We start from the raw sequence: 25605 nt of genomic DNA, 5'->3' as shown, positions 1-25605 counted from the left end.
ACTTCGCTGTTGTCATCACAGCCTCAATTGGCCTATTGGGTGCCCCGGTGGCGAGGTGCTAACTACCTTGCCTGGTCTAGAGGATACCGTGGGTTCAATCCCGACCCTGACGCCTGCTCTACATGTGGAGTTTGCGTGTCCCCGTGGTCGCGTGGAGTTTTCCCCGGGTTCTCTGAGTCTTCCGGTTCTCCCCTCCACATTTAGAAACGCGCATTGAGAGTATTTGCCTGCTGCTATACATTTCCATGTGTTAAGCCATTCGTCGAGTGATCATTTGCGGCCAGGTCGCTCCTAAAAAATAGCTACATATCTCAGTGTGCCTTACCTGGTAAATAAAAAAAAATGGTTGAGTTATAGTTTTATCCTTTCACCCAATTTTATCTCGATCGTGTTACTGCCGTCACGTGACGAGATGAAAACAAATTATCCATTCATATCCCTCACAGAGCGGTGTGACTCCGTGTTAGAGAACCGCCCGTGGAAGCGGATATCAAAGAGCTACCTCTGAGATCCCTTCGAGTGACCTCCGGTCCACACGGTAAGGGGCAGCACGTCCCAATCACCCCCCCCCCCGCCCCCACCATGCCATCCGTATTGACAAAAAAAGTCCCCGGAGTAAAAAAAAAAACATCCTAAATAAATGTGCACATCTCCCTGGTAACGAGAGATGAGGAACAGCTCCGAGCAGTTCGACTTCTTAGGCGGCACGTGACGACATTCATCCCTTGATGTGCGATCCAACTCCTCTCGGCGGCGGAAACCCACGTTGCGACCGCGTGTTGCATGTGCGGGACACAGTGTGGGGGGGGGGGGGGCACAGCTCAAACTCCCGGGGGGGGGGGGGGGGCGGGGTAGAGGAGGGAGATCGGGGGGGGGGGAGCTTGTTTATCACATGCGGGGGCAAACGGAGACTCGTCATCAGCTTGGCCAGATGTTTCATTTTGTAATTAACGATAATTATTTGATTAAATTAGCGACGAAATCAGTTCGTGCGGCGGTGCCAGGTGGTTTGTTAAGTCACCGGATCGTGAGAGGTGGTGGTGGCGGTGATGGCTTGGAGACGCTCTCATCCAGCAGTGGATCGACCATGGCTGATGATGATGATGATGGAATTAATTTACAGCTTTTCCATGAAATCTCCTGCCATATCGGTCATGTGGATTGTTTGACCATACTTCACCACTCTAGTCAGTAGGGGTAGGTGGACATGGTGGTGCGTGGGTGCCCAACACAAATTCAAATATCACTCGCCACTTAGCCACGACTGGGAGTCGAACTCAGGTCGCCGGGTTAATACAGTGCAGGGTGCTAACCACTTCGCCATTGTAGCACCCAATGGCATGGGCATACCGAATAACATTCCGCTGCATCATCCTAAAACCATGTGGGTTATTGCTGGGAGCTGGGGAAACAAAGACGGTCGGGTGTCGTGCTGGCCACCCACCCCCTCGTGTACTGTTCTGGCCTTCATATGAGGTAAGGCCCCACTGGGCTGGGTATCTTGTTTTCAGAAGCGAAATGGCTTATCGTCATTTGGAAATGTATAGCAGCAAAATTCTCTAAACGCGGGATATTGACTCTATACTTGAAGGGAGAACACGCAAACTCCAAATACACAGTCGTCAGGGTCGGGATCAAATCCACGACCTCCTACATACCAGGCGAGCCAGTTAACATCTCACCACCGTGGACTTCATAGGTGCTCGCTAACAGCACTATCCCCAAAAGTCTATTCCCGACAGACGGTGGATCATTGTCTTTGTGTGTGCGCGTGTACAGTTGTCCCCACAACGTACCTTGAATTGGCGAATCTGCCCCTGTTTAACCAGCGGGTACTCCTTCTCCGGGGTGATGGCGTAAGCAATTTTCTGAAGGAGAGAAAGAAGAAGAAAAAGAGAAACGGTCACCAACACAGCACGGCTTGGTGACTTTGCGAGAATGTCACAATAATCCACAGAACTCGAGGCGCTTTGATGGAGTCGATAAAGCGAGTACCACCTTGTGGGCAAGCCAACTGCAGTTGTTCAATGGATGGGCTTTCTCCCCCTCACCCCTCCCCCGCCGCGCCCCGTCCCGCCATAGGAATGTGGAATTTCCACCACTGGCTCTGGGCTGTTAACGGGAGAGGGGCACCAATGCCTCAACGCTCCTTTGAGCCGGAAATGACGTTGACTCTTTTTTTTCAAAAGATAAAGGTGCAGCCCTGCAACTGCTCGCTCGAGCCACTGCCGGCGAAAGTGCGCCAGCAAGAGGGAGCCGGAGAGCGCACCCCCTGAAAGGTATTTTGGATGAAACTCCCTCGCTGGCCAGACAAATGTCTTGCTCGTACCAACACTTACAAAGACACAGACCCTCCATTCATCCTTAACAGATTGCTGGGAGCAAGTGCTGTTCACGAGTACCTATTAAGGCTGGCACGGCACACGAGGGGGTGGGTGGCCAGCACCATGCCCGGCCAACTTTGTCTCCCCGGTGGCGATGTTTACCCTTCGCACCAGGTACTCATTTGAGGCTGAGTCGACCTAGGGGATGCCCAGGGCCGGTTCAGATATAATCGTCGCTGGCATTGGCCGTGAGCGGGAATGGAACCCGGTACCGCTCCCCACACTTAACCCAACTGCATGCGCGTGACCTGCTGGCGTGTGATTGGGCACCGTAGCGTCAACCGCCAACGCAGGGAGACCGGGAGTCGAACCGGCGACCTCAGGGCATGAGCCGTCACGGCCGCTGTGGCCTGCGTGTCCGCAATCCAGATGGAGGCCCACTGAGAAGCGTGGGGCTGGGGCGTAAAACGCTTGCAGCTGCGCACACACGAACCTCTTGACTTATCTTGCCTTGCGTGACGAAAAAAAACACGATAGAGGGGCTGGGGGGGGGGGGTGTTTGTTGCATGTGGAGTGTCGGCCACGATTTCACGGCGGGAAACACTGCCTCCCCTCCGACAACCCGCTGGGACACAAAGGGGGCTCGCGTTTTTGGTTTTTGTGCTGAAATTTTCACCGCATGTGGGCCCGGCACTGTCAACCAAAACAGCAACGCAGCTTCTCCCACTTAGGGCCAGCCACGTTTCGCTCACTCGCTCGCTCAGCCGAGCCAGGGCAAACCTGGTGTGGCTAATATTGTACCACCACTCGCTAAGCCAAGCCAGGAACAAACCTGGTGTGGCTAATATTGTACCACCACTCGCTAAGCCAAGCCAGGAACAAACCTGGTGTGGCTAATATTGTACCACCACTCGCTAAGCTAAGCCAACAAACCTGGTGTGGCTAATATTGTACCACCACTCACTCAGCCACGCCAAGACAAACCTGGTGTGGCTAATATTGTACCACCACTCGCTAAGCCAAGCCAGGGCAAACCTGATGTGGCTAATATTGTACCACCACTCGCTAAGCCGAGCCAGGAACAAACCTGGTGTGGCTAATATTGAACCACCACTCGCTATGCCAAGCCAGGGCAAACCTGATGTGGCTAATATTGTACCACCACTCGCTAAGCCGAGCCAGGAACAAACCTGGTGTGGCTAATATTGAACCACCACTGGCTAAGCCAAGCCAGGGCAAACCTGATGCGGCTAATATTGTACCACCATTCGCTAAGCCAAGCCAACAAACCTGGTGTGGCTAATATTGTACCACCACTCGCTAAGCCAAGCCAGAACAAACCTGGTGTGGCTAATATTGTACCACCACTCGCTAAGCCAAGCCAACAAACCTGGTGTGGCTAATATTGTACCACCACTCGCTAAGCCAAGCCATGACAAACCTGGTGTGGCTAATATTGTACCACCACTCGCTAAGCCAAGCCAGGAACAAACCTGATGTGGCTAATATTGTACCACCACTCGCTAAGCCAAGCCAGAACAAACCTGATGTGGCTAATATTGTACCACCACTCGCTAAGCCAAGCCAGAACAAACCTGATGTGGCTAATATTGTACCACCAGTCGCTAAGCCACGCCATGACAAACCTGGTGTGGCTAAGATTGTACCACCACTCGCTCAGCCAAGCCAGAACAAACCTGGTGTGGCTAATATTGTACCACCACTCGCTAAGCCACGCCAGGACAAACCTGATGTGGCTAATATTGTACCACCACTCGCTAAGCCACGCCAGGACAAACCTGATGTGGCTAATATTGTACCACCACTCGCTAAGCCAGCCAGGACAAAGCTGGTGTGGCCGAGTGAGTGGCGGCTACCGTTCCACGTGTGGCTGCCTGTAGCCCGACAGCGGTGGCGACGGTTGGTGGATCGCCGCACCGGTGTTGCGAATGGTGCCGTCTCAAGGCTTGCCAGGAAATGGCGGTACAGCAAGTGGGATGAACCCGTTCCGATGACGTGCGTGCATGTACGTCATCGTAAGGGAATCGGAAGAAAAGCTGAAATGAAGTACCTTCTTTGGTACCGAGGCTCCCACAAGGCCATGCTGCAGGGTGTGTGGGAAAGTTTGACGCCAGCGATTGTAGAGTGCGACGGTCGTGTCGCTACAGTTCTCTGCGGTGAGAACGATGTCTTTAAGAACATCGGCGCTATGCCTCTCAATAAAATTAATGCCGAGCCGCTTGCGTGTTCCGAGATTCAGCAGTGAAACGGGACCCCACCCTGCAACTTGGAGACGTTTCCACCTGTACGGGGATCGAGCATTGCACCCCTCCCCTGGCACGCGTGGGATTTGTCTGGATACTCCCACATGTTTAAGCAACTCGTTCACGGAGTTCGCCAAACATACAAACGTAGGGCCACAGAGCTTGGGCAATTGTTAGTCGTGCTGCTTCTGGCTGCCTTCCCCTCTCCTCTGAGGTTTCCTTGCGCCTCTGAAACACAATTGAAACTGTGAAAAGCGTTCCAAACGCGTAGCTTTCACACATTGGGGCAATAACCGCTGTGGTGAAGAGTTGCGGCCAGTTGCTTCGTTCTATATTTATATATATTTTTTGCATCTCATTTCTTTGTAGTTTGTCCCCCAGGACTGTGCTCTCGGCTTCGCACGTGACGAAAAATCCGTTCGGGAACGCTCGCAGAGCTACGAGACCCTTCGTGTTGTACAACGTCCCGCAGAAGGGGATACCACAGAGCTACCTCTGAGATCCCTCCACGGAGAGCCACGAGACCCGTCGTGTTGAGCAACGGCCCGCAGAGGCGGAAACCACACTGAGAGCAAAGGTTTGTTTTGTTGCGTAACAGTAAACAGAATAATTTTTTCTTCTGAGAGATTGAATACTTCCAGAACTCCAAGTTCTGCACAATCCACGTTTTTTTTTTACGTAACGCAGGGTTTTAACTTCACTGGTGCGACAACGAAGCAATCGCGACCATTTTAAATAATTTTCACGAGGTTTAACTATCAGCTTGGGTTAGGTGTTGCTGTTCCAAAATAAAATATATAAATTTTTTTAATGTTCCATTTTACGTTTTAAGTCGATTTTGGCTTAATGTGTCGCTTCAATGCTGACCCTGCGAGGCTGCATGTGTGCATCAATGTTCAACCTCTCTCGCAACGCACATAGCAAACCGTACTAATCGGACTTGCGGGGGAAGGACAACACACGAAACACAAAAAGCCGTTCTAAAATAAATTATTTTAAATGTAAAAATTCATAGCTCCAGCAGTTTCTAATATCGGAACGAAGAGCGTTCCAGACGGACCGCAGAAGCGCATCTGGAAGCGCCGCGCCATGCGGTGACCACCGCCTTTGTTTCGATGGCCCAGTCGAAAGCCACTGCTGCTGCCAGGATGAGCGGAGGTCACGTGATGATGGTTCATGCTCCTTTGACGAGCCAAAAGTCGCTGCGGTTGGGGCAGGGTCAGGCCGGTGACGCGGTGAAGACCCGGCCCCAAGCCGAAGTGCAGCGTTCAATCGCCACGTGGGTTTCAAACGTTCCTGCCGTCTACGACGTTGCTTGCTTTGCTTTTTATTTTCTTTCTCGCACGCCGTGTTTGTCGACGCAATTTTTGTTCACTCGTCCAGGAATATTCTTGGTGTGGAAACGAATTCGGCCTCCCCCCCCGCCCCCCCAAGAAAAGCTTTTTTGCCAAAGCCCAGAAATTAGTCAGCGACGCCATGTCGACGCCGCGTCCAACTGCGGCCTGCGGAAGCCCAGAATTTGACGCGGCATGCGGCTGGCATGGAACGCCGCCGGGGGACCCTAGGGTTCGATCGCCGGCTTCGCGAGCCGGGGGGTTCGGCCTACTGCGTCATGGGTCGTGCGACCGCGGTTCGGGACCCACCTCGCGGAAGGTGCCGGGGATGGAGATGACCTTGTAGATGGCGTAGACCGGCACGAGCATCATGGAGGAGATGGCGATGCCCCAGCCGACCGTGTTGGCCCAGTCGGGGAACTGGTACTCGTCGTAGGAGAGCGGCTTCGCATTCACGATGCTCGCCACCACCACGAACTACGCGCACGCGCACACAGAGACAACGATTCCCGCCACCCACCCCCCGTGTATGCCGTTAACGGACTGGTGGTGTAAGTGCTTTCAGCGAGCGCGGTTAGCGAGCAACTATTGAGGCAGGCACGGCACGCGAATGTACGCACGGACAAGAGGCTGGGGACACAAGCTTCCGTCTTCAGGTGGAACCGTCACAGCACGATTGCTGTATCAAGTAAAGAGCTTTTTTTGATACAGCAAACTTGAAACAGCAATCGTGCTGTGACGGTTCCACCTGAAGACGGAAGCTTGTGTTGCCTCCGAAACGTCGTGATTTTTATTTTATTTTATTTTATTAATTTAAATGTTTTACCTACGTGACTTTACCGAAAAAACCTAAGAATATGAATCCTTGCAGTCACGAAAGCTTCAAATCTAGGAAGAGGCTGGGGCTCAGAGATCTGGAGATGAGCAAGTCTCGGACCGCAACAGACAACGAGCGGTGCTTTTGTCACGCAGCTGCGGTCATGTGCCCTATAAATCCACATTGCCTCGGCCTAAATCACACAGATATGCACCAAATCTCACTGGATTCTCACCGGATTCTCACCAGGATCTCGCCAGGATCTAGCCAGATCTCATCCGATCTCGCCCAATCTCACCAAATTCTCGCTGGATCTCACCCAATTTCGCCCGATCTCGCCCAATCTCTCCGGATGTTGGCGGCGAGATCGGATGGGTGCTCTGGGAAGGTAGCAGTGGGTCATCAAGCACAGGCAACGACACTGTTGTACTCGTTTCCTACATTCCCACCTTCACCAACCCACACGACTGACAGGTGTGGTGAATTTGGATTTAAAGCTTTCGTGACTGCAGGGATTCATCTTCTTGGTTCTTTCGGTAAAGTCACGTAGAATGGAAATAATAAAATAAAATAAAAATATATAATAAAATAATTCTCACGACGTTTCGGCCACAACGCAAGCAGCTGTCCTCAGGTGGAGAACAGGGCTGTCGAGAAGACAGAGTCTGAATGACAACCCCAGGCTTGGAGTGTCTTTTTGTAAGCTGGGTTGGCGCTCTCCCCCCCTCCAACCCAGCTTAAAAAAAAAAGACGCTCCAGGCCTGGGGTTGTCATTCAGACTCTGTCTTCTCGACAGACCTGTTCTTCACCTGAGGACGGCTGCTTGCGTTGTGGCCGAAACGTCGGGAGAATTATTTTATTATGTTTTATTTTTATTATATTTTTATTTCCCTTCTACGTGACTTTACCGAAAGAACCAACAAGAGGTGTGGTGAAGTATGGCCTCAAATAACCAACGCAGCCTGCAGAGCATGGGAGGTCCTCATCTTGCAGTGGATTGACAACGTCTTGAGGAGTGTATTGCTCTCTCTACACCAGCGCAAGCCTCGAGTCAGTCACGTGACTTGTGTAGTGCCCGTAGCTGGTTGGCTAGTTAATTAGGGTTTGGGGGAGTGATTGTAGGTGGTCACTCAATGTGAGTCTATAGGTTTTTGTGTGAGTATATGGGTCTTTGTGTGAGTATATGGGTCTCTGTGTGAGTCTATGGGTCTCTGTGTGAGTCTATGGGTCTCTGTGTGAGTATATGGGTCTCTGTGTGGGTATATAGGTCTCTGTGTGAGTCTATGGGTCTCTGTGTGTCTATAGGTTTCTGTGTGAGTCTATGGGTCTCTGTGTGAGTCTATGGGTCTCTGTGTGTGTCTATGGGTCTCTGTGTGAGTCTATGGGTCTCTGTGTGTGTCTATGGGTCTCTGTGTGAGTCTATGGGTCTCTGTGTGAGTCTATATTGCACCGGTGTCTGATTATATTTAATTTTTATATTAACATAATCAAATCAAACACATGTTTACTGTAAGCCATGGGTCCGTTGAAATACTAATAATAATTTTGAGAATTATAGGGTGGCGGTTGTATTAAAGCACAATATTTATGGGTATTATTTTAGCCAGCAACATCCATTGCCTGCAAATGATGTAATTCGCATCTGTTTCATATTTATGTTTATATATATATATCCCGTTCACTTTTCATTGTGAGCAGAAATGAATTTCGCTTGGGAACGCTTCCAAGTCATCCTCTGGCAGATATCACCACCAACTGATCAAAGACAATGACGATGACAACGACGATGATGATGACGACGATGATGATGATCATGATTATTTTGATGATTGGCCAGAACCCAGATTAATCACGGCCAGCTGTAGCTAGGAGTCAAACTGATGTCTCGGCAATACCGGCTCAGCGTCTCCGACACAGTATCAGCCCCATAATGTGACCACTTCTTCCACAGGGTAGTATTCATAATAGGCTGCAGGGTGGTGCAATGGTAAATCAGCCTGGGTTCGATTCCCGACTCGGGCAGCTTTTTTGTGTGGAGTTTCTATGTTTGTATGTTGTCCCCCTGTTGTGTTCAGCGTGTGGTGCGTGCGAGCGATTGAAGTTTTTCATTCTCTCCCCCAGTTCTGCGTGGATTTCCTCCGAGTTTCCTGCGTGGCTAAACCCACACGAAACGTCAACGTTGTCGGCCAAACATCACAACACGAAGTCAACGTCATAATATCCAATTCAACGTCGAAAACGCAGCATACGATACGCGTTCGGTAACTGGATTCCGCATTCTCAGGAAGTCTGAGTATGAAGGCCAAGCAGTGGTTCAGCAGCAGAGAAGCAAGTTGACGTCCGGGCCACCCCAGACGCGAGCGTTTACACAGTCCCCTTCGTGCCAACTTTTTTTTTCCGGCTCCCCCTCTCCAAACCCTTTTATTAATTTGTCTTCCACCGACGCCCAAAATTAGCAGGCGTGCGGGCGCGCGCCAAACCGGCAGCGGCGGCGGCGGTAATAATATTATTGACAACGATGAGGATGAACGACGATGTTGAAACCTAAAGAAGTGGGCCGGTGGTGGAGTGGTGGGTGAGGGGTTGGTGGGTCGGGTAGGCTCCAGCAAAATATCAAAGGTCACGTGGACGCTGTGCCGGGGAGAGGCGCTCGTGGTTGGCAGCTGCCAAGTTGCTTTAGCGCGACCCGCAATCCGGTGCGGGATCCCACGTCTCTCTCTGTGTGACCTTCTCCCGATGCGGCAGTCGCCCCGGCCACGGCTACGTCCGCACTGCTCACGGGTTCTGCTCCGTGACCCCCGGTGCGGCGGTGGTTGTGGCGGTGATTGTGGTGGTGATTGTGGTGGTGATTGTGGTGGTGGGGGCATTGGTGGTGGTGGTGGCGGTTGCGGCGGTGGCGGTGGTGGGGGTGATGACGGCGGTGGTGGTGGCGGTGGTGGCGGTGGTGGCGGCGGTGATGGTGGCGATGGCGGTGGTGGCGGTGGCGGCGGTGGTGGCGGCGGTGATGGTGGCGGTGATGGTGGTGGTGATGGTGGTGGTGATGGTGGTAGCGGTGGTGGTGGCGGTGGTGGCGGTGGTGGCGGCGGTGGTGGCAGTGGTGATAGCGGCGGTGATGGTGGCGGTGGTGGTGATGGTGGTAGCGGTGGTGGTGGTGGCGGTGGTGGCGGCGGTGGTGGCGGTGGTGATAGCGGTGGTGGTGGTGGCGGTGATGGTGGTGGTGGCGGCGGTAGTACCAGTGGTGGCGAAACCTCGCGGCAAAAAGGACTCGGGAGGAAAAAAAATGTCACCACAATGTTGTTCATCTGGATCTGCACGGTTGGCTACGTACGGTGCCAAAGAAGTTCAACATGCGTACGTACGTAAAATTTTAACATTGGATAAAGAACGGGAATCACAACCAAGTGGCGAGACAACGGGAGCATTGTTGTTCAGAGTGGGTACCAGCAGAAAGCAGGGGCTGACGAACTTCCAGCAAAGCCTCCAGTAGAGGCCGGGCTTGAATCCCATCATCTGCTCAATGTCCTCACTGAACCGGTCCACTCCTAGAACAAAGACAAAGGTCCCCCGTGTAAGCCTTGAGCAGACTGCGGGGGGCAAGTGCTGTTCGCGAGTAGCACCGATGAAGAACGGCGCGGCTCACGAGGAGGTGGGTGGCCAGAACCGGCCAGCCCACGTCTACCCAGTGTTGACGTTCACACACCGCACCAGGTAATCGTTTGAGGCCGAGCCGACCTAGGGGAGGCTACAGGACCGGCGTTGGCCGCAAGCGGGAGTCGAACTCTGTTGGTCGCCGCTCCCCAACAACAACGAACGCGATTCGCCACTAAGTGGTGGCGACGTCACCACGGCGCTTGTGCCAGGCTCCCCACGCACACAACACAACACGACTTGGAGGCTGTTTTCAATATCAATTCAAGTCACGTGGACGTTTGGTTTACGCCGAAGTTCTCATAGCACGAGGCCGTCACGAATACGCCCATTGCACACAGACGGTTGCAGTTTGGAGTTCCAAAAAACAAAATGAGCTGATTGTGAAAATATAATAACGCTACATATCCTGACTTTCTAGCCCACCCTGTACGTACATAAATATGTTTTAATAAAAATAATCTGCGACACGTGTCTGATTGTCTGTTCACGATTCCTACTTTCCGTACACAACTTGGTTCCAAAGTGTTTCATGCAGCAGCTGCTGCTTCTGCTGCTCCAAAGTCTTGGAACCAACCCTGGGATCTCTTCTCTGGGAATGGCCACGCTGCCAACTCGCTGCAGTCTTTGAAACAGACATTTTTGAGGTCGAACCAAGACGAATGCGAACGTACGGAATTGCTTTAAATTTTACTTAAAATATTTTTAATATTTCACATCTTGTTTTCACGAACTCTCGCTGTTGGCCGTGTCTGTCTGCTGGACGAGTCACCCTTGAATAACGGGTCTCATAGCTCGATGGGTAAGTTACCTGGGCAACAATAAAGTTTCGATTTAAAGCTTTCATGACTGTAGGGATTCATCTTCTTGGTTCTTTCGGTAAAGTCACGTAGAAGGGAAATAATAAAATAATAAAAATAAAACATAATAAAATGATTATTTTATAAAATAATAAAAGTAAAACATAATAAAATAAAATAATTATTTTATTATGTTTTATTTTTATTATTTTATTATTTCCCTTCTACGTGACTTTACCGAAAGAACCAAGAAGAACAATAAAGTTGTCATTCTGATTCTAACTCAAGGCATCTGGTTCCCGCGCGCGCACGCCTGTCCAGCAGGTGTGTGCCCAGGTGAGGAGCCGGGATGCGTTTCACCGCTTGGGCCTCAAATCTTGCCCGCCCGTGTGTCCCCTCTGGCAAACCAGACTCAGGGCACCGGCATCGCGAGCTGTTCATGGTACAAACAACAACAAACAACGACTACTGGACGTTGTTCAAACGTCGCTGCGTCTCGCCAAAAAACTAAAATCTCGATTCCCTTCACGTTGAAATATCACTCGGCGGCCCGTCACGCCTACCGACCTTTAATTTAATAAATAAATAAATGTCCCGTCCTGACCCCGTGGCTCTCCGTGCCTGGGTTTAGTTTCCACCCCCCTTGCGCAACCCCCCCCCCCCTCTCAATCCCCCCCCCCCCCCACCACCCTCAGCTCCCAACTCTGATGCACGCAGACAGGGCGGCACGGCCAACGCCGCCGGCGTCGCCCGATGGAGCGTCGCGTTGCGGCCTCCTCGTGAGCCAGGATTGAGGATTGTCATCATCGGCAGCAGCAGCAGCAGAAGCCGTGGTCGATCCACTGCTGGATGAAAACCTCCGCCCCCTGCCACCCCCCCGGCAAGCCACAAGCCGTCCGTCACGATCCCACCCAGCACCGGCGCGTGTAATTATCTCACCGCTCCGTTTCCCGTACGCGGTCCGCTTCCTTGGCTGCCGCTACCGCCGGTATCCCCTGAGAGGCGGCTAGCAGCAACGCCACTGGCCGCCACTCCACGGTGCCGATCGGCGTCGCTCGCCACGGGATGCCGGATCCGCACGCGGATCTCGCCCCCAGCGTCGTCACCGCATTCCGCTCGCGCGTCTCTCTTCGTTCCCCCTCTACTCATTCCCATTCACTATTTACACTCATTCCCCCCCTCTACTCATTCGCATTCAACTCTCCCACTCATTCCCCTTCCTCTGCGCAACCTTTCCATGAGCACGGCTGGCTACGTACGGTCGCGGAAGGAGTTCAGCGTGCGTGCGTGACGTATCACGGAGGAGGCCGTACGCCCCGTAGCGTGCGGCCTCGTCCGTGATCATCACCCCACCTCCAGCCGCTTGTCGAGTCTTCTGCCACTTCGTTTTGTAGTTTGAGCGACGGTCGGTCTACTTGGTAGTGCCGCCCGAGCCGACTCGCGCTACGGGGAGTTTTTTTTATTATTGTTGTTTATTATTGTTTATTATTGTTTACTATTATTGTTTATTATTATTGTTTACTATTATTGTTTATTGTTGTTTATTATTGTTGCTGTTTATTATTGTTTATTATTATTGTTGTTTATTATTGTTTGTTATTGTTTACTATTATAGTTTATTATTGTTTATTATTGTTTACTATTATTGTTTATTATTGTTTACTATTATTGTTTATTGGTATTGTTTATTATTTTTGTTTATTATTATTGCTTATTATTGTTCATTATTGTTTGTTATTGTTTACTATTATTGTTTATTATTATTATTTATTAGTATTGCTTATTTTTTATCATTATTATTGTGTATTATTGTTTACTATTATTGTTTATTAGCATTGCTTATTATTATTGTTTATTATTGTTTATTATTATTGTTTATTATTGTTTATTATTGTTTACTATTATTGTTTATGAGAATTGCTTATTATTGTTTATTATTATTGTTTATTACTATTGTTTATGAGAGGACAATGTACGCTCGTACGGCATTTTCGCTTTCCCACGCGGCGGCACAGCCGTCCGAGCTGATGCTGCCTGCCCATAGGCGGGCGGGCAAACGGCCTGCACACCTGGGGCGGGGGCGACGTAACCGCGATGACCACCCGCACGGAGCGTGGTCAGCCACGGACCATGGCATCAATGCGTGGCCACTCACTCAGGTAGTCTCAGGTCCCTGCCTCCACGGCCGGTTCGGCAAAAAGAGCGTTAAAGTAAATAAATAAATATACTCGGCAGTGTACGGAGTGGAACGCGAGGCCCCTGTTGTCCATACTCTGCTCCGCTGCCATTGGGACATTCGCTGGCAGGGCGGAGAATCTTGGGACACGTGGCTGGAAATCGTGAGGGCAGCCAACTCCTTCCCCGCCAGAGGCCGCAAACGCAAAGTGCAGCCTTCTCGTGGAGCACAACGACCAACTGTCCAGGTGAACCCTGACCTCCGGGACCGTTCAGTGAGAAGATGGCTTTTGCAACAGCAACAAAAATAAGAAAATGGGAAGGAAAAAAAAGTTAAAGTGACGATGCAATTATGATTTTTGATGCTGCTAAACCTTTGTGTGACGGACGCGCGCACACACACACACACACACGTGCTTTTGTTTACGGGCTGGGGTTACAAATTCAAGCATGAGCTTAATTTGCTTTCAACTTTGCCGAACCCTGCGGTTTTACGTTTGAGCGTGTGTAACTTGCGGGGAGATTTTTGGGTTGTCGCTAACGTGGGGAACGCCGTCGCTGACGCGGGGATCAAGAGCTCGCCGATCCACGACGAGATGGGACGATGGCCGATGGTCAAGAGTAAGATCGAAGCGGCCACCAAGGAGCGCAACTCGTCCTTGAGGACGTCCACTGGGAGGAGATGGAGCGACGAAACGAGCTCAAGGTGCATCACAGGATTGTGAAGGGTGGTCGGGAGCGGCATCTATGGAGGGGATCCTTCATCCAGCAGTGGATTGACCATGGCTGAAGATGATGACGATGATGACTGCAGTAGCATCACAACCGTGGCTGGGTGAAGCTATTAGTCATGGGCGGTGAAGCCATGCTGCGGGATCGCAGCGGTTGTGGGATCGGTGCAAGATGAAGATGAAGATGATGATGGTGATGATGGTGATGCTGATGATGCTGATGATGGTGATGATAATGCCCGCAGACATGTCACAACAGTGGCTGGCCATGCGCCGTGCATCATGGGCGGTGAAGCGTGCGCTCACCGTAGAACCAGGCGACGCCGATGGCTTCGATGAGGACGCCGAACAGGATCGACGTGCCGGCAGCAAAGTTGTCGAGGATGGTGAAGACGTAAATCCCTCCCTGGTGACACGGGGGGGGGGAGGGGGGAGGGGCGGCACGGGGCGCTGTCCTCCTCCTCGGCTCACAACAAGCACCTACACAGCTGCTGCCGTTGCTGTTGTTTTTGTGACGACCGCGACTTTTGTTACTCTAGAGTTGGACGTTATGACGAGCGATGGAGAAAGCCGGCACAACGGATTCTGGGTTGGTGTCCGGGACCAAGACGTGAGATTGGTTCAGAGGCTGCGGCCACAGGCGTGCACGTGCTAGTGTGGTCGTGCGTCATGTAACCCGCACGCCCAGCCACCGCATGCCCAAGCAGCTTCTGTTTGGCCGCACAGAGGGGGCTAAACGGGCACGACACGGGCTGGTGAAGAGATGGAGCTGATGCGGTACGGGAGGATGTGGAGCTGAGTGGACTTGCCGATCACTGGTACCAGCGGTGTCAAGATCGGCCGTGGTGACGTCACCGTCACTTAGTGGCGAATGGCAGGCATCGGTGCTGGTAGTGTGGTGGCGAGTGTGCTGCGCTTCAACCCGGCCACCCGAGTTCAATTCTCGCTCATGGCCAACACCGGTGATGAACATCTAAACCGGTCTCGGGCCTCCCCTAGGTCTTTGGTGGGAGCGGTAGTGCCGGTAGTGGTGGTGGTGATGGTGGTGGCAGTAGTGGTGGTGGTGGTGGCAGTGATGCTAATGATGGTAGTGGTGGTAGCAACAGTGGCAGTGGTGGTGTTGCTGGCGTGGTGCTGGCCACCGACCTCTTCGTGTGCCGTGCCGGCCTTCATAGGTGCTCGCTAACAGCACTTGCCCCAATAGTCTGTTAAGGCTACACGGGGGATCTTTGTCTTTGATGGTGGAAGTGGCGGTGGCGGTGCGAGCGCCGCGACTCACGTTGGTGACGCAGACGAGCGCCACCAGGAAGGTTCCCACGGCCACCAAGAGGGTGAACTTCTCACGGTGGCGCTTGAGAATCGGGAAGTCGTCGATGAGGCCGGTGATCACCGCCTCCATGCCACCCATCTGCACGCACACGGATGGGTCACTACCTACGCACGCAGTGGGTCGCTACGTACGCACACGGATGGGTCACTACCTACGCATGCAGTGGGTCGCTACGTACGCACACGGATGGGTCACTACCTACGCACGCAGTGGGTCGCTACGTACGCACACGGATGGGTCACTACGTACGCACGCGGTGGGTCGCTACGTACGCACGCGGTGGGTCGTTACGTACGCACGGGGTGGGTTACGTACACATGGACGGACCACGAGATGGACGGATGTAAGGATGGACGACCCGGCAGGGTGCAGACACGGGACAGATACGTGGATGGACCAACGATAACCATGCAGGCGGACAGATGGATGGACATGTGGATGGAGAGAGGGGCGTGTGTGTTGTCGCTGGTTCATCACGCGTGATGCCAGCCAACGTGATTGCGACGTGACCGTGTATCTGGGCGCAGTTCAATGCAGCTTAGCTTCTTGCAGCGGACCGACGGACATCCCTGGCGCCACCGGAGCCATGTCGGGGTGGCCTGCTCGGCGCGGTGGTGGAGGGGGGGGAGGTGCACAACGCCGAGCGACGGCGACTACTCACGGCGCTGTCGATGCCCAACGTGAGCAGCATGATGAAGAAGATGATGGCCCACATGGAGGCGCCGGGTAGGGTGGCGATGGCCTCGGGGTAGATGATGAACACGAGGCCAGCTCCTGCAACATCAGCAGCAGGAGCACCAGCAGCAACAGCAGCAGCACCAGCAACACAAACAGAAACAGCAGCAGCAGCACCAGAAGCAGCAGCAGCAACACAAACAGCAGCAGCAGCACCACCAGCAGCAGCACAAACAGCAGCAACAGCAGCACCAGCACCAACAGCAGCAGCAACAGCACCAACAGCAACAACAGCAGCAACACAAACAGCAGCAGCAGCACCAGCACCAACAGCAAAAACAACAGCAGCAACACAAACAGCAGCAGCAGCAGCAGTAGAAGCAGCACCAGCAGCAGCATCAACAGCAGCAGCAGCAACACCAGCAGCAGCAGCAGCACCAGCAGCATCGTTTTCCCGTGGTGTCATCACGTGGTGTCATCACGAACAGTGTCTGTTGGTCCGTCTATCCACACACGGACACACACAGACAAACACACACGGACACACACACACGGACACACACACAGAGAGACGAGGCACCGACCGTCTGTAGCCACGTCGTCTATTGGCACGTCGTGCTTCTTGGCCATGTAGCCGAGCAGCGAGAAGATGACGAAGCCGGAGAAGAAGCTCGTGACGCAGTTGATGGAGCTCGTGATGAGGGCGTCCCTGCCAGGGCGGTGAAGCACACGCAGACATCGGTGCTCTCATCATCATCATCAACACCACCACCACTCCTACCATTATCATCATCAACACTACCACTCCTACCATCAACACACCACTCTTACCATCAACACCATCAACACCACCACGACTCCTACCATCATCAACATCAACACCACCACTCCTACCATCATCTGGAACACCACCACTCCTATCATCAACAACACCACTCTTACCATCATCATCATCAACACCACCACTCTTACCATCAACACCACCACTCCTACCATAATCATCAACACCACCACTCCTACCATCAACACGAGCACTCCTATCATCATCATCAACAACACCACCACTCTTACCATCAACACCACCACCCCTACCACCATCAACACCACCACTGCTACCACCATCACCACCACCACCCCTACCACCATCACCACCACCACTACAAATGACGAATCAAAGATTCGGTGGCCTGCGAGTGATGCGCCACGAATCCCAAACCCTCGACCGGCATCGTGGACACTCCACCACCACCACCACTCCACCACTCCACCACCACTCCACCACCACCACCACCACTCCACCACCACCACCACTCCACCACTCCACCACCACCACCACTCCACCACCACCACTCCACCACAACTCCGCCACCACTCCACCACCACTCAACCACCACCACTCCAACACCACCACTCAACCACCACCACTCCACCACCACCACCACTCCACCACACCACCACTCCACCACACCACCACCACCACCACTCCACCACCACCACTCCACCACCACCACCACTCCACCACACCACCACTCCACCACCACCACTCCACCACACCACCACTCCACCACACCACCACTCCACCACCACCACTCCACCACCACTCCACCACCACCACCACTCCACAACCACCACCACTCCACCACCACTACTCCACCACCACCCCCACTCCACCACCACTCCACCACCACCACTCCACAACCACCACCACTACTCCACCACGACCACTCCACCACCACCACTCCCCCACCACCACCACTCCACCACCACCACTCCACCACCACCGCCATTGCTGCTGCTGCCGCTGCCATCTTAACTCCTTTGAAGGAGCGAAGATGGAACGAGATCCACGCACTGCTTCTGAACCATTGAGTTGCTAACGGATCTAAAATCACATCTTTAATCTGCCGTTATTAATCCATACGGAAGACGAAGAAGACCTCACTTGTAGCAGTTGTTGTTGAACTTGTTGTAGCTGGAGAAGGCGATGAGGACCCCGAAGCCGGCGCCCAGAGAGAAGAAGATCTGAGTGGCGGCGTCAATCCACACCTGGGGGGCGACCGGCACGGGGGAGAGGGTGAGGTGTGGTGAGGAGTAGGGTGAGGTGTGGTGAGGTGTGGTGAGGAGTGGGGTGAGGTGTGGGGAGGAGTAGGGTGAGGTGTGGTGAGGAGTGGGGTGAGCGGTGGTGAGGAGTGGGGTGAGCTGTGGTGAGGAGTGGGGTGAGCTGTGGTGAGGAGTAGGGTGAGTTATGGTGAGGAGTGGGGTCAGCTGTGGTGAGGAGTGGGGTGAGCGGTGGTGAGGAGTGGGTGAGTTGTAGTGAGGAGTGGGGTGAGCGGTGGTGAGGAGTGGGGTGAGTGGTGGTGAGGAGTGGGGTGAGCTGTGGTGAGGAGTGGGTGAGTTGTGGTAAGGAGTGGGTGAGATGTGGTGAGGAGTGGGTGAGCTGTGGTGAGGAGTGGGGTGAGTTGTGGTGAGGAGTGGGTGAGTTGTGGTGAGGAGTGGGTGAGTTGTGGTGAGGAGTGGGTGAGATGTGGTGAGGAGTGGGTGAGTTGTGGTGAGGAGTGGGTGAGTTGTGGTGAGGAGTGGGTGAGTTGTGGTGAGGAGTGGGTGAGTTGTGGTGAGGAGTGGGTGAGTTGTGGTGAGGAGTGGGTGAGTTGTGGTGAGGAGTGGGGTGAGCGGTGGTGAGGAATTGGTGAGCGGTGGTGAGGAGTGGGGTGAGCGGTGGTGAGGAATTGGGTGAGTTGTGGTGAGGAGTGGGGTGAGCAGTGGTGAGGAGTGAGTTGAGCTGTGGTGAGGAGTGAGGTGAGGTGTGGTGAGGAGTGTGGTGAGGTGTGGTGAGGAGTGTGGTGAGGAGTGGGGTGAGCGGTGATACATAGAGAGATATCTGTCTGCTTATATGTCTGTCTATGTCTCTGGTTCTGTATTTTATCTCTCTCTCAAATTTAGCATTCTCAGGAAGAACGTAATCAACCAGACTGTTATGTTATCCGACTCTCTGTTGCATTACATTACATTTCTAAGCATACTAGAATTGTGCTTCTATTTCATTTATACCTGATGACGATTGCTTGTGTTGCAATCGAAACGTCGTATGCTAGTATTTTATTTGTTACTTTCTCTTTATACGTGACTTTACCGAAAGAACCAAAGAGTAAAGCGCAAGAAGCCGCAAGCCTCCGCATGGATGACTGCGACGCGGAGCGGTGGTCGGGGTGCGTTCGGGGGTTAAAAACTAAAACTACGGAGAGAGAGAGAGTGCAGAGAGAGGAAGCGAGCAAGCGAGCGCGGGGAAGGATACAAAAACGAGATGAAAGGTTAGCTGAGGATTTACAAGAAGGGACGGAACGATCACGACCTAAGATAGCACTCAGCCTGTGCCGTGCAAACAGAGGGCGCACTGCCAACGGAGCGCGGCGGGGTGTTTTTAGCGCCCACGCCGTTACCGTTTGCAGATGCCGCCAGACGGCTACCAGGGAGCGGTGGGGGCAGAGGTCGCAAACGGGTTTTGATTCCTTACCCGTACCCGTACCCGGCCGGGTACAGGTAGCCGTTCCCTACCCGTACCCATACCCTACCCGAAATGAGTGACAAACGGTTACTCACCAGTGACTCACGGCCTACCCGTACCCGTACCCGGCCGCACCAGGGTCGCAAATGGGTACCCGTACCCAGCCGGGTACGGGTAGCCGGGTATCGGGTAGGGTACGGGTATCGGGTACCCGGTTGCGACCTCTGGGTGGGGGTGACGATGCTGAATCCGGCAGAGTGCGAGGTCGGAGCGAGAAATATCGTCGGGGAATACCGCGGTCGACTAATGAAGTCGACGGATTAAGGGGGAGTTCGTGTGCGTTGTTCGAACGTCCGCACGCTTGATGTGGATTCAGGGTAATAATAATAATTATAATGCCATCCACAAGTTCTGGATGAATTACCACAAACATTTGTAACTCACGTCTCACTGCAATCACCCCCCCCCCCCCCTACAGTTTAAATAAGTTTTTACACTTTTATCATAACAACAATAATAATACTGATTCGTATCCTGGTAAAGTGTCACCGAGTCTCAAGACTCTCTTGCAGGAGGGTCCTGCTACATTGGGATGTTTGGCCGATTGAATTCGCCACTGGGTGAAACTTCACAATTCTTGTTTGGAAGGTTCGAGACAGAGTGGGGTAGAGGAAGGTCTGGAGCCTGGACTTGAACAGGGGGCAGGGATTTTTCGATTTAAAGCTTTCGTGACTGCAAGGATTCACCTTCACCTGAAGACGGCTGCTTGCGTTGTAGCCGAAACGTCGTGAGAATTATTTCATTTTATTATGTTTTATTTTTATTATTTTATTACTTCCCTTATACGTGACTTTACCGAAAGAACCAAGAACAGGGTGCAGGGAGTCAACAGCACGGACGGCTGGGGGAAGGGAGCTCCAGACCATGGGGGCAGCAGAGGAGAATGAGCGACCTCCCATTGAGCGAAGGTTGACTGGAGGATTCGACTGAAGGCGTTGGTTGACAATGTGTGTATATGTGTACGTTGAACTTCTTTCGCGCCGTACGTGGCAACCGTGCTAAACGGAGGTGCGGGGGGAATAAAAAATAAACCAACCGTGCCAATGTAACAAGATGAAGGCTTCCCCATGCTGTGTCAATATGGGAGGTTGTTTTGACTCTACTTCACCACGATGGTCAGTGCAGGTTTGAGCAAGGAGGGGAGTAGAGATGAGAGGTAGGAGAGTGTGTGGAGGGGAGTAGAGTGAGATGAGAGGGGGGAGGTAGGAGAGTGCGTGGAGGGGAGTGGAGTGAGATGAGAGGGGAGAAGCAGGAGAGTGCGTGGAGGGGAGTAGAGTGAGATGAGAGGGGAGAGGTAGGAGAGTGCGTGGGGGGGAGTAGAGTGAGATGAGAGGGGAGAGGTAGGAGAGTGTGTGGAGGGGAGTAGAGTGAGATGAGAGGGGAGAGGCAGGAGAGTGCGTGGAGGGGAGTAGAGTGAGATGAGAGGGGAGAGGTAGGAGAGTGTGTGGAGGGGAGTAGAGTGAGATAAGAGGGGAGAGGTAGGAGAGTGCGTGGAGGGGAGTAGAGTGAGATGAGAGGTAGGAGAGAGTTTGTGGAGGGCAGTAGAGTGAGATGAGGGGGGAGAGGGAGGAGAGTGTGTGGAGGGGAGTATAGTGAGATGAGAGGGGAGAGGCAGGAGAGTGCGTGGAGGGGAGTAGAGTGAGATGAGAGGGGAGAGGTGGGAGAGTGAGTGGAGTAGAGTGAGATGAGAGGGGAGAGGCAGGAGAGTGTGTGGAGGGGAGTAGAGTGAGATGATAGGGGAGAGGTAGGAGAGTGTGTGGAGGGGAGTAGAGTGAGATGAGAGGGGAGAGGTAGGAGAGTGTGTGGAGGGGAGTAGAGTGAGATGAGAGGGGAGAGGTAGGAGAGTGTGTGGAGGGGAGTAGAGTGAGATGAGAGGGGAGAGGTAGGAGAGTGTGTGGAGGGGAGTAGAGTGAGATGAGAGGGGAGAGGGAGGAGAGTGCGTGGAGGAGAGTAGAGTGAGATGAGAGGGGAGAGGTAGGAGAGTGCATGGAGAGGAGTGGAGTGAGATGAGAGGGGAGAGGTAGGAGAGTGCGTGGAGGGGAGTAGAGTGAGATGAGAGGGGAGAGGTAGGAGAGTGTGTGGAGGGGAGTAGAGTGAGATGAGAGGGGAGAGGTAGGAGAGTGCATGGAGAGGAGTGGAGTGAGATGAGAGGGGAGAGGCAGGAGAGTGTTTGGAGGGGAGTAGAGTGAGATGAGAGGGGAGAGGCAGGAGAGTGCGTGGAGGGGAGTAGAGTGAGATGAGAGGGGAGAGGCAGGAGAGAGCGTGGAGGGGAGTAGAGTGAGATGAGAGGGGAAAGGTAGGAGAGTGCGTGGAGGGGAGTAGAGTGAGATGAGAGGGGAGAGGTAGGAGAGAGCGTGGAGGGGAGTAGAGTGAGATGAGAGGGGAGAGGCAGGAGAGTGCGTGGAGGGGAGTAGAGTGAGATGAGAGGGGAGAGGCAGGAGAGAGCGTGGAGGGGAGTAGAGTGAGATGAGAGCGGAGAGGCAGGAGAGTGCGTGGAGGGGAGTAGAGTGAGATGAGAGGGGAGAGGCAGGAGAGAGCGTGGAGGGGAGTAGAGTGAGATGAGAGGGGAGAGGTAGGAGAGTGCGTGGAGGGGAGTAGAGTGAGATGAGAGGGGAGAGGTAGGAGAGTGCGTGGAGGGGAGTAGAGTGAGATGAGAGGGGAGAGGCAGGAGAGAGCGTGGAGGGGAGTAGAGTGAGATGAGAGGGGAGAGGTAGGAGAGTGCGTGGAGGGGAGTAGAGTGAGATGAGAGGGGAGAGGTAGGAGAGTGTGTGGAGGGGAGTAGAGTGAGATGAGAGGGGAGAGGTAGGAGAGTGTGTGGAGGGGAGTAGAGTGAGATGAGAGGGGAGAGGTAGGAGAGTGTGTGGAGGGGAGTAGAGTGAGATGAAAGGGGAGAGGTAGGAGAGTGTGTGGAGGGGAGTAGAGTGAGATGAGAGGGGAGAGGTAGGAGAGTGCGTGGAGGGGAGCAGAGTGAGATGAGAGGGGAGAGGTAGGAGAGTGCGTGGAGGGGAGTAGAGTGAGATGAGAGGGGAGATGTAGGAGAGTGCGTGGAGGGGAGCAGAGTGAGATGAGAGGGGAGAGGTAGGAGAGTGCGTGGAGGGGAGTAGAGTGAGATGAGATGGTACAGGCAGGAGAGTGCGTGGAGGGGAGTAGAGTGAGATGAGAGGGGAGAGGTAGGAGAGTGTGTGGAGGGGAGTAGAGTGAGATGAGAGGGGAGAGGTAGGAGAGTGTGTGGAGGGGAGTAGAGTGAGATGAGAGGGGAGAGGTAGGAGAGTGTGTGGAGGGGAGTAGAGTGAGATGAGAGGGGAGAGGGAGGAGAGTGCGTGGAGGAGAGTAGAGTGAGATGAGAGGGGAGAGGTAGGAGAGTGCATGGAGAGGAGTGGAGTGAGATGAGAGGGGAGAGGTAGGAGAGTGCGTGGAGGGGAGTAGAGTGAGATGAGAGGGGAGAGGTAGGACAGTGTGTGGAGGGGAGTAGAGTGAGATGAGAGGGGAGAGGTAGGAGAGTGCATGGAGAGGAGTGGAGTGAGATGAGAGGGGAAAGGCAGGAGAGTGTTTGGAGGGGAGTAGAGTGAGATGAGAGGGGAGAGGCAGGAGAGTGCGTGGAGGGGAGTAGAGTGAGATGAGAGGGGAGAGGCAGGAGAGAGCGTGGAGGGGAGTAGAGTGAGATGAGAGGGGAGAGGTAGGAGAGTGCGTGGAGGGGAGTAGAGTGAGATGAGAGGGGAGAGGTAGGAGAGAGCGTGGAGGGGAGTAGAGTGAGATGAGAGGGGAGAGGCAGGAGAGTGCGTGGAGGGGAGTAGAGTGAGATGAGAGGGGAGAGGCAGGAGAGAGCGTGGAGGGGAGTAGAGTGAGATGAGAGGGGAGAGGCAGGAGAGAGCGTGGAGGGGAGTAGAGTGAGATGAGAGGGGAGAGGTAGGAGAGTGCGTGGAGGGGAGTAGAGTGAGATGAGAGGGGAGAGGTAGGAGAGTGCGTGGAGGGGAGTAGAGTGAGATGAGAGGGGAGAGGCAGGAGAGAGCGTGGAGGGGAGTAGAGTGAGATGAGAGGGGAGAGGTAGGAGAGTGCGTGGAGGGGAGTAGAGTGAGATGAGAGGGGAGAGGTAGGAGAGTGTGTGGAGGGGAGTAGAGTGAGATAAGAGGGGAGAGGTAGGAGAGTGTGTGGAGGGGAGTAGAGTGAGATGAGAGGGGAGAGGTAGGAGAGTGTGTGGAGGGGAGTAGAGTGAGATGAAAGGGGAGAGGTAGGAGAGTGTGTGGAGGGGAGTAGAGTGAGATGAAAGGGGAGAGGTAGGAGAGTGTGTGGAGGGGAGTAGAGTGAGATGAGAGGGGAGAGGTAGGAGAGTGCGTGGAGGGGAGTAGAGTGAGATGAGAGGGGAGATGTAGGAGAGTGCGTGGAGGGGAGCAGAGTGAGATGAGAGGGGAGAGGCAGGAGAGTGCGTGGAGGGGAGCAGAGTGAGATGAGAGGGGAGATGTAGGAGAGTGCGTGGAGGGGAGCAGAGTGAGATGAGAGGGGAGATGTAGGAGAGTGCGTGGAGGGGAGTAGAGTGAGATGAGATGGTACAGGCAGGAGAGTGCGTGGAGGGGAGTAGAGTGAGATGAGAGGGGAGAGGCAGGAGAGTGCGTGGAGGGGAGTAGAGTGAGATGAGAGGGGAGAGGTAGCAATATGTGTGGATGGGAGTAGAGGCGACAGGTGAATAAGTAGCCAGGGGCGTAGTGAGGTGTATACTGGACGTGGTGTGCCGGGAAGCAGCCCACCGAGAGCTGACGAAGGCGGCGCAAGTCCACGTTGAGGTACTCGTAGATCCCGTCCATGGCTCCGGGCAGCGTGACGCCGCGTACCAGCAGCACGGTGAGCACCACGTACGGCATCGTGGCCGTGATCCACACCACCTGCGGGCCACAACCACACAACCACCACCACCACAACCACACAACCACCACTAAAACACCACCACCACAACCACACAACCACCACTAAAACAACATCAAGACCACCACCACCACAACTACCACCACCACCACAAACATACCACCACCACCACAACCACCACTAAAACACCATCAAGATCACCACCTACCACACCACAACTACCACCACAAACACACCACCACCACAACCACACGACCAAACATAGAGACCCACTGATTTTCAGAGAGACTTACAAAGGGACCCATATACTTACATAGAGACCCATATATTTACATAGTTGACCCATAGACTTACATCAAGACCCATGGACTTCACAGACTAAGAGACTTACATAGAAACCCATAGACTTACACAGGGACCCACCGACTTATAGAGTGATCCATAGACTTACATAGACACCCATAGACTTACATAGAGACCCCATGGACTTCACAGACTAAGAGACTTACAGAGAAACCCATAGACTTACACAGGGACCCACCGACTTATAGAGTGATCCATAGATTTACATAGACACCCACAGACTTACATAGACACCCATAGACTTACATAGAGACCCATGGACTTCACAGACTAAGAGACTTACAGAGACACCCATAGACTTACATAGAGACCCATGGACTTGAGATTGTCACAAACCTACGAAGAGACCCATAGACTTTCTCATACACCTACGGAGTTATTTACCCGCACCTCCGATTATCACAGCTGGCTACGTACAATGCGGCATACATCATCATCACCATCCACGGGCCGTAGGTGTCCACTGCACATTTCGTCATTTGTTGTTTCCACTTTCCTCTCTGTCTTGTGCCAACATGCTCAAGTAGCGGCCACATCTTCCTGGCACCAATCTCTCATCGTCGTCATTGTCAAGCCATTCTCTTCCTCTCTTTCAACAACACCAACGCACTTTCACATTTTCCTGTTGCTTGTCCACCCTCCAATATGCGTGCAGCCATACGTACATACGGACACCCATGGCTCAATTACACTGGTCAACAAAAATAAAAAAATTCTGGCCTGGA

The 25605-nt window shown here is 53.3% G+C and overlaps 1 protein-coding gene across 1 annotated transcript in view; it reads right to left on the bottom strand.

Moving 5' to 3' along the window:
• The window catches only part of LOC144732336 (sodium-dependent noradrenaline transporter-like), a 47684-nt gene that overhangs the window by 420 nt on the left and 21659 nt on the right, over positions 1-25605 (bottom strand). Inside the window, exons 6-14 of the mRNA XM_078613815.1 lie at positions 24403-24537; positions 18041-18144; positions 16683-16807; positions 16085-16197; positions 15373-15501; positions 14400-14499; positions 10181-10281; positions 6232-6399; positions 1797-1868 (exon numbers count right to left, since the gene is read on the bottom strand). Of these exons, the coding sequence (XP_078469941.1) occupies positions 1797-1868; positions 6232-6399; positions 10181-10281; positions 14400-14499; positions 15373-15501; positions 16085-16197; positions 16683-16807; positions 18041-18144; positions 24403-24537 (1047 nt within the window). The remainder of the gene's footprint in view (positions 1-1796; positions 1869-6231; positions 6400-10180; positions 10282-14399; positions 14500-15372; positions 15502-16084; positions 16198-16682; positions 16808-18040; positions 18145-24402; positions 24538-25605) is intronic.

This window comes from Lampetra planeri, chromosome 42, assembly GCF_965212315.1.
Source record: "Lampetra planeri chromosome 42, kcLamPlan1.2.h2, whole genome shotgun sequence".
Classification (NCBI taxonomy): domain Eukaryota; kingdom Metazoa; phylum Chordata; class Hyperoartia; order Petromyzontiformes; family Petromyzontidae; genus Lampetra; species Lampetra planeri.
This window is presented reverse-complemented; position numbering and strand designations above follow the sequence as displayed.